Genomic DNA, 10007 nt, shown 5'->3' with positions numbered 1-10007 from the left:
AGTTATTGTATGACTTGATGACATTGTATGAATGATGGAGAGTTAAACCCCTATGTCAAGTTTATTTTAAAGACAAAAGTCTAGCCTAACAAGCTAATTTGTAAATCAAAGATGAAACTAAATAAGTATATCACTAAAAATTTCATCAAAATTTGAAGTGAAAGCCAAAAGTTTTGCTCGTTTTAACTTATGTGCACACCTGGCCTTTATGCAAATGAGACCATCATCTATGATATACACTATTTCTATTGTATTTTATTAAACACAATATGAAATATTTACATTTTCTATAGCTCTTCATTCTTCACAGATAAAAATTAAAATAACTAGAGATGCTCGGCAGGTCGCGCGGCCGAGCACATGTATCCCCCTAACCCACCGCGTCATCCGTCATTGCAATATATAGAGCTTACACAGATATTTGACAAATAAATACAATTGTCATGGCGACAATGACCCTGCCCACATTTTGCCTGCGGGTACCAAATTTGATGACAATAATATGACGTAGCAGCGTGACTGCAGAACCTAAAATATTGTCCAATATCACCTGTTGGGGAATACAATTAATTTAATCTGGATATATTTTATAAACCTAACCCTAATACCCCCCGACAAAAATGATAGGCATCTTCGCTTCACCTCGTAATATTGCTTCTGTGTGCCAACTGTTACGACAAACTGGAAAAAAAGCAGAAGTTACAGGTTTTACCAAATTTTCCACAAAAATATGGTTACCATGGCAACCATGTTTCCACCCACTCCAAAATCATTAGGCGGCTTTGCTTTACCATAATGGACCTTCATGACAAATCAGAAGATAATTGGAGAAGATATGCAGCCAGTAGAGCATTCACAAGGAAATCTCTGCTATTTCCACAAAAACTCTTGTTACCATGGCAACGGTGTCTCCGCCCACACCAAAATCAATAGGCGGCTTTGCTTTAACATAATGGACCTTCATGCCACCTTTGAAGATGATCGGGGAAGAAATGCAGCTGGTAGAGCGCTCACAAGGAAATCTCTGCGGCGGACGCGGCGAGGCCAAATCCATAGTATCATCCGAACTCTGTTCGGGGGATACAATAATGAGTAATTACCTACATGTACATTAAGTGATCATCATCAAACAAGTTTTACACTATTGAAGAAAAAAAATTGATATATTTTCGAAAAGATAGTGTGTGACACCACTGGGTCCCTCATTTCTATAGAACAATGTGCATTTAGTAAAAATAAATGAAAATTTGAATTCTAAAATGTCATAACAATCTTATTTTATGTCCAATTTCAATGAAATATGCTGTTTTTTTTTCTTCAAATGCCACTTACTCAAGTATTTATGAAGTTTTGATCCATTATAACTATGAATTTCTAATCTCTCATTGTATTTCTTTTTTTTTCTTTTATTACAGCTTTCCCTTTTAAGAAAAGAAACCAACAAATAACTTATACAATAATACAATCATGATAAAAGTCATAAAATTATAAATTTATTGCCATGAATCATCAATTTCAAACATCACATAACAGAATGCTTTCAGTATGAATAATGACACAATTTTTTTTGGCAAAAAGGAAAGAATGGACAAAACAATTTTGTAAGCCTAGGATGAGCAAATAACAGTGATACAATAGATGTGGTGCCCAAGGGTGATTTAGCCCCACCCCTCAAAAAAAAAAATATATATATAAATAAATTGATTAATAAATAAAAATAAAAACAGAAAAATAATATCTATGAAATATTGAATGATAGATAAAAAATGAATGAATTAATTAAAGAGATGAAATAAAAAGTAATTGAATCAATTAACTAAGAAAATGAATACATTGATAAAAGAAAAATATAAACAGAATGAAAGTAATAAAAAAATAATAAAGAAAATGAATACTCAAGTATATCACAGTAAGGGTGAAACAAAACTAATCATGGAATGAATAGAAGCAAGAAATATTTAGGACCAGTAAAATATTTTAGAGAAAAATGTACACATATATCACACTGATGTCAATGTTATATTCATGTATGGTAGCTTGCCTGACATATCTCTAAGTAGGATGAATTTTCAAGCATACCATACAATGGGTGACTTAAAATTCATTGTTGGTGCTTGGTCAGAATTCAGATTGCTTTCCACAGCTTCAACACCTAACATGATTGAGTTTATACAAATCATCCAAATTCATCATGGATAGTACTAGCTCAACAAGAAGTAACATTTCTCCAAGTCCTGGGGAGCGTTTCATCAATATTTTCATCCGACAAGTTGTCAGATCTGACATCTTTCCATGATTTTGATTGGCAGAGAGGCACTGTTCCTATGGTAACTGTCGGATAAAACGCCCCCCCAGGCTTCATTGGAAGTGTAGTGTTGTGCTGATATAAAATTCAGCCCAACACCAACACCACAATGTCAACTTCAAAATTGAAAAAAAAAATTGCCCAAAACATGTAGGTGATTTCAAGTTCAGTGTTGTTGCTGGTGTTGGTGTTTGAAGCACAATTTATCTTGCTTTCCCTAGCAAGATTCCCTGTTATCTGAGCTTGAGAGCCAAATAACATAATTGATAGCTTGATATTTCATGAGGTTTATCCAAGGACCAGCATCATTTTAAGTTCAATGCCAATGCAAAGATCACCAACACCAAAAGGTTAATACCGAACTTGAAATCACCCATTTATTCCAGAAGAGAACACTTGGGACAATTCAGTACAAACCACATGATGGAAGCACCATGGTGACATTTTGACGTAGACCTTTTAAGTACATATAGATGGTCATGGGTTGAATCATAATTCCATAGTTCAGGCTTTAACTTTCTCAAGAAAGAATTTCATTCATACTGTGTAAGTGTTGTAAATGATGCTGCATTCAACCCAATTACTTTGAAGAAGCTTGATCTAAACATAGCAACAAGCATGAATTCAGCGCCCTTTGCCAAGAGCAAGCAATCATTTCTGTGTGGACTTACATTAAGTCACTAATCTAAGTACAAACATATCATGAAATCTTCTGAGCAATGGAAGAACTCAACCCAATCTATGTGAATTTGGGCCAAATATTTTATTGTTGGCACTGCTACACAGATCACTAAACAGATCACTATACAAACCTTTGGAAGCTAATATGGTGATTGGGCAAAGTGTTGGGGAAAAAAAGTAATTTATATTGATTGTATACCTTGTGTACCTTTTAATCATCAATCAACCATATAAATTCATGATATTTCATTGTTGTCCAAGCTGTTACCATCATATCAATAAGCCAGTTCACGGTTGATCAACTTTTCTCAAATGACCTTTGTGATTTTTCATTAGGATAAGCACTATCATTTTCAAATGTAGATGTTGCGTAAGCTTTACCGGTAGAGTATTCAAATTCTAAGAACAAAAGGCATTGTATAGACCAGGGGCCCGTTTCTCAACACCGTCATAAGTCTAACTTCTTGACTAAATCGGAGATAGTGAGCTACTTGTCCGCTAACCGTTTCACGAAGCCCTCTTTACCAAGATCGGGTACAACAACCTCACTAAATATTTATGACACCTCCGAACCTGTCATAACTTCTTTCTTAATGACGTAGTGGCATCACGTGGGTAGACTATGACATGCAAAATTGCCTCGAAATTTGAAAATTGTAATCTTACGTAATCATTCATAGAAGTTGAAATTACATTGCAAAACAGGTGTGATAGATCATTCAATAGTAATTGTTATGCACAGAAACTATCAAAACTGTTGGTAAAACGCAACAAAACCACTCATTTTAAAATAGTAAAGTAATTGAATCGATAAAGATTTTACCACGGCAGGTCATCCATAACTGGACTCGTATTCGTCGTTTTCAAACACTTATCAACATTTTTGATAAATTCTATCTCTAATTTATGCAAAGAATTTGTCAAATCGTGTGTTTCGGTATGTAAAAAAATTAAAAAAAATTAATTTAAACTATATTTTGATGATGTTTGGAACCATAAATAAACGTATAATTATCATTATTTTACAAACATAACAATTGTGGTTTACTTTCGTAAACTATCAAAATTTACTATCCCGGGGATACCCATCTCATTGTCCCCATGTGATTTTTTAGTCATGAAATGATATATTCATAATTTGATTTTCTCAGCAATTAGATGCTCAAGTCTTCATGGTTTAGGTATGCATGGTTCATATTTTGCCTCTGCTATTATTTTTATTAGATGTATTTCCAAATTAATCACAATAATTGCAGTTTTATCACATTTTTGCTTTTCAAAAATTATGCTATTTTGTGACTAAGGCTACGTCTCGTCTGCTCTTTCTACCGATAGTATCGATATCAAGGGATTCTAGTTAGGAAGCCCTTCGTGAAACGGGTTTAGTACGGATTGGAACTAACTCCGTGGTTGGTGGATAAAGATATGACTAACTTGTCCAGGTGTTGAGAAACGGGCCCCAGGTGACCAGTACATCAGGGATAAAGTTTGGAAATCTGTTTTATTGTCTGCCTTTGGCACATTTGACTATAATTGTTTAGGCTATACTGTCAAATACCAGTGATTATGAAGGCTCTATTTATTACTCTTCAGCTTGGATGTGATAAATATTTTGAAAGGAATACATGAATAATCATCAAATCACAAATGCCTATGTCAGTGAATTTGAAAGCCACCTTCATGGTTGTCTCCAATGACCTTTTTCTGCTCGTGCGCAGTTTACAACCGTGAACAGGCTTATACCATGTATGTACACATATACATCATTTCTTTTATCATTTATCACACTTTATGCTCATGAGTTGTCATGTAATAGTCGTGATTTTTATTTCATTTTCGCTAGTAGTAGCAACAAAAGTTGGCCATTTACACAAGCTGAAAATTTTAGTGATGGAAATACAAAATTGGCAAAAAATGACCAACCACAACAATATTCATTTACATTTACTCATTACACATATGATGGAACAAGAGAGAATATTACAAGAAAAAAAAGATCAGAGAATACTATCAGCTCTCTTTCTTGCTTTCTTCATTTGTTACACCTTCATTCTTATTGCTTCTTTTCTTCTTTTTCAATGTCGTTGAGGACGCTTTTTCCTCTTCCCCGTTTCCTCCTGCATACCATCTCTCAAACATCATCTGGGCTGTAAGAAGAACGGCTGCGGCCACTAAACGGAGGTATTTATGGATAGGATCACCCAATGCCTGGTACGAATGAATCATGAAGAGTTCAGCTGCGATGAGCATCACAAAGCCGATCATTCGTGCTGTCCGGCCGGTCATACTGAGCAGTCCAAACCCACCAACAATCTCTAAGCTCCCGATGGCAGAGCGATACTGGCTGGCCTTGATCTTCATGTTGAGGTTGGTGCGAAGTGGAGCCACTCGAGCATAATTCACAAAGTGCTTTTTCTGAAGATGAAAAAAAAAAAAAAAAAAAATGTAAAGGAAATAAAAAGATTTTTGGGAGCACCCATGGTGACCAGATTTCACAAAATGAAATACGGGACAATCAACAAAAAAAGATCAACAAAGAAGGCTACACAGTGTTAGACTTGTGAAAAATATAAAGAATTGGAAGGGAGGGTGAATGAAAGAATGAAGGAGAGAAAAAAAGACGAAAGAAAAGAGATTAATTGAGAATAAAGAAATAAAAAATGAAGGGGAAAATGAAGGAAAAAAAGAGTAAAAAAAAGTTAGAATAAAAGAGGGATTAAAAAGAATAAAAGAGAGAAAAAGGTTTCCATCATTCTTTGAATTGAATATAGAAAGAAAGGAAGGGAAGATGAATAAATGTGTGAAAGACAAAATAAAAGAGAGAAAGAAAAAAAAAGAAAGTAAGAAAAAGGAGGAAAGAAAGAAACAAAGAAAGAAGAAAAACAGGAAGGGAGGAAGGAAGGAAGGATGGAAGGGAAAGAAAGAATAAGGGAAAGGAATTAGAAGGAAAAAAATAAAGAATGAAAAGAGGAAAGAGAGGGAGGAAAGAATGAAAAAGAAGAAGAAAATAATGGAAGGGGAAAAAGAACAAAAAGGAGAGGAATGGAGAAGGAAGCAAAGAAAAGTTTAAAGAAAGAAAGGAGGAAGGAAATAATAAAAAGGAAATTTAATATAGAATGCAGATAAGAGAAAGAAGGAATGAAATAAAAATGAACACAGAGAGAGAGAAAGGATCAGGAAATAAAGATAGATGGAACAAAAAAGGGCAAGCAGGAAGGATAGAGTGATGAAGAAAGAAGGATAAAAAAGAAAGAAAGATGAAAAAAATCAAACTTCCAGCATACAAAAACAATCCAATCATCTGACAAAAATAATAATGATATTTGGTATTTTTTAAACATATTTCTAAAATCTTAAAAACTAAAATGTTTTAGAATTAGAAATGAATTAAATTTCAAAGTGAAACATTGTCAACTTAAAAATAAGATGAAACATCGCGGCATCATACACAACAAGACTCAAAACGAAAGCTGAAACAACCAGATTTAGTTATGAAAATTCAATAACTTGTTCCTCCGATTACATCTCCAAATCAGTAATCTGAGAATCCATAATATAATTCTCCAAATTTTCCGCCGATTTTGTGACTATTTTGGTAAAAATCTGCTTATCATGTCATTGTTTGCACCATTGACAATCTGCTCCGATCCTACATGCCTAGCTAGTAGCCTGCCACACACAAGCAGGAGGCCAGTTAGTTTGCAATGTATCGGGTTAGCAAGAAAATCACCGCAGAACTTGCAAAAGTTTAGTTATCGATTGGTCATCTGTTGGTTATTTGATGAAAATTTGTCACTTTTAAATGTATTAACTACATTTTGTTCAATATACTGAAATACGGGACAAACAGGCGTCCCGGGAAGGGTTTGTCGGGACGCCGGGACAAAGGAGCAAAATACGGGACGATCCCAGGAAAAACGGAACCTCTGGTCACCCTGGGAGCACCTGGATAGCAAGGATTTCATGGGGGGGAGGGGAATCTGTGAAGTATGGGACCTTTATAGTAAGTTTCATCAAATTTTTTTAATGAAACAGAGATATTTCTAAGACTCTAATTCTATATACCAATAAAACAATTGAATTAGGCTATATTACCATACTCATTCTCTCTGACAGAGTACGACAAGAGTATCAAAATCTCAAGTCAAATCTTATACAATTATTGCATTGATCTATCCCGGCTCGGGGCATTGTTGACTAAATAACAATTCATTATTTCATTTTGTTATTAATAGACCCCACATAATTTATTTATTCATTTAGATATCAATTAGAAATAGAATTTAGATCTATTCATTTATTTGTAACTTTTTGGAAATTTGGTGGGGGATCGGGACCTTAATTTGTGAGCAATGTAAAGATAAAGAGCATACAAAAATTGAGTCATGCCTAGGCTACAGCATTATTGGCTTCATCTTATCTAGTTTGTGTGTGTATTTGAGTTTTGTCAGACGTGTATCAATCAAATATGATTATTTACGTCTGGGACCGACCTTTTAACGTCACCATCCGAAAGACGTGACCAGGGCTCGAACCTCTGCATCAATTTGTAACTTCCCCACAGCTTGGATTACAGGCGCACGCCACAACGCCCAGTATGCACTTCATGTTTGTAGATGTATCACATTTTAGTTTTACGGCGCGGCAAAATAGTGATTAAAGAACTAACACATATTTCAACACATGGGACATACACAACTCTAAAGCAAAATAGCGATGAAGAACAAACACACATTTCAACACATGGGACATGCACAAATTTAAAGCAATAATAAATTATAATTACCATTAATAAATGAAGGTCTTGGTCCAACATAGGATACATCTTGCAAACACCTGCATATAAAAAGAATACGCCTAGGACTCCAGACAGTAAAATTATCAACTTAGATGCCATTTTTAGGACTGTAAATTTCACATGAAATTCGTCGGAGTCGTCTCTAAAGTTTACGACAGAATAAAAGAAGTAGGCTACACGTGAAGCTAAGAAAACATTGCCAATATTAATACATGTCATAAGGCTTGATGGTTTCTACACTAAATAAATAAATAATTGATAAATTGTTTACTCCACGTTAATAATAATCAAAATATATTTTAATTTATATATTAAACTATTATTCGCATTGATTTAATTATTTTTCATTGCTTTAAAACCCTCAGTCTTATTATGCCGATTATCAAGATTTTCGCCTCAAATTGTCGTCTACTTTCAGATCTTCTCTCTCTCTCTCTCTCTCTCTCTCTCTCTCTCTCTCTCAACATTACGTAATACTAGTATACACATGCAGTTCCCGTTATTCAACATCAATCGATGGCTCTTTTTTATTTTATGAAACAACTTTTTAGATTTCTATTTCCAAAAAAATACTTACTTATTTGGATCATATTCATGTAAAAGCAGAAAGGTTGGATAACGAATACGACAGAAAAAAGCCTTAGTTGGGAAAATGGCTCCATCAGCTATAGTCCAGACATTGCATAGGCCTATTCTTGATGACACGCAAAGAAGCTTTTCATCAAAATATACTCCAAAAATAAAAATGCCATAAATTATTTACTTTTCCGCTTTTTTTAAAGTAAAATTTCAACGTTTTGCCTGTTTGATATTATCACAATCATGATTTTCAGCCTGGAAAAAAATTTGAAAATTAATGTTCATTTAATCAGCTGAACTGCCAGGAAATCAAGGTTATCATATGTCAGTCATCATAGTATGTGCTCCTTTTTCAATATATACATCCTGTTTATCACAGTTATTTGACATACCGTTACGTAGGTCCCTATACTTGAAAGGCAAAACTTTGAGAGGGTATATTTTATGAAGAGCACTTGAAAGTGTTTGAGCGAAGAAAATGAGATAAAACAATAGCGTATCAATTAAGCAGCATCTATGACAAAGAAATAGGACATGTTGGGGTTCATTTTCATGCAGGATAATTTGCATTTTGAGGTTTGGCTCAATAAAAAAACAGAACTCTGAAAATCATCAGAGTGATAAAAGAGAAGAAAGCCGCATGTCCAGGATAGGCCCCATAGAAACTTGACCAAACCTTGTCTTTTTATATATACAATATTTTTTGATGGTTTCTTGTCAATTCGAGGGTGCTGATTACGAATCTGGATGATGCCACTCGTGTAACCTTGAGCATTTTCCGCAAATTGGCAAAATCCAATATGGCCGCCAAAATATGCAAATTACCCATGAAAATCATAAAATTGTCCGCACATTGGCTATGAAATGCATGAAATCGTGTGGCTGGAGTGAAATACTCTGTCAAAAAATGATTTTTGACAAAATCTTTATTTTCCTGATATTCAAAATGGCCGCCATAGGCCATTGTATACTCTACTATGTACAATATGAATAGTAAAACCAATTTTCACAAAAATGAGCACTAAACTGCAAAAAATCGTGATGTATGAACGAAGTAATATATGCAAATCATCATTACTAACGAGATATATCATTTATTATGTCATATATGGGAACATTGCTGTATTTTTATATAAAAAATAGCCCACTGGCCCAAACAGTATTATGTACAATGGCAATGGCCGGGGCCAAAAAATTGACAATTAAGAGTGAGCACTAAAATGCATATTATTAAGATGAAAAAAAACATAATTGTTAATATGCCATTTAGGTGATAAATGCTGCATTTTGAAATTAAAAATGGCCGCCATAGGCCCTATATTTATCATGTACAATGCGAATGGAGAAACTAATTTTCACACGAGTAAGAAACATAAAATGCATGAAATTGTGATCTACGAGTAAATATTGTCTGACAACATGTTTTATAGCAAGACATATCATTTCTTTTGTCATGCATGAGATAAATGCTGTATTATGAAATTCAAAATGGCCTCTGTAGCCTAGGCACTAACAGTATTATCTACAATGTGAATGGGGACATATAATTTTGTAAAAACTTGGATTTGCTTGACTATGACATCCATATAATCCTGTTGTATGAGTAAAATGTTATTTGAAAACATATTTTTTTATAAATTATAG

The 10007-nt window shown here is 34.1% G+C and overlaps 1 protein-coding gene across 1 annotated transcript; it reads right to left on the bottom strand.

Annotated features, from left to right (window-relative positions):
* Window positions 1–4900: 4900 nt before the first annotated feature.
* LOC129282226 (novel acetylcholine receptor chaperone-like) lies at window positions 4901–7949 on the bottom strand. Its single transcript, XM_054918154.2, has 2 exons — window positions 7773–7949; window positions 4901–5401 (listed from the first exon to the last, which is right to left on the bottom strand). The coding sequence occupies exons 1-2, from the start codon at window positions 7881–7883 to the stop codon at window positions 4997–4999; spliced, it is 516 nt and encodes a 171-aa protein (XP_054774129.1). The 5' UTR covers window positions 7884–7949; the 3' UTR covers window positions 4901–4996.
* Between the last annotated feature and the right edge of the window lie 2058 nt (window positions 7950–10007).

Source organism: Lytechinus pictus, chromosome 18, assembly GCF_037042905.1.
Source record: "Lytechinus pictus isolate F3 Inbred chromosome 18, Lp3.0, whole genome shotgun sequence".
Taxonomy (NCBI): Eukaryota; Metazoa; Echinodermata; class Echinoidea; order Temnopleuroida; family Toxopneustidae; genus Lytechinus; species Lytechinus pictus.
The sequence above is the reverse complement of the archived record's forward strand: the minus strand, read 5'-3'. Positions and strand labels throughout refer to the sequence as shown.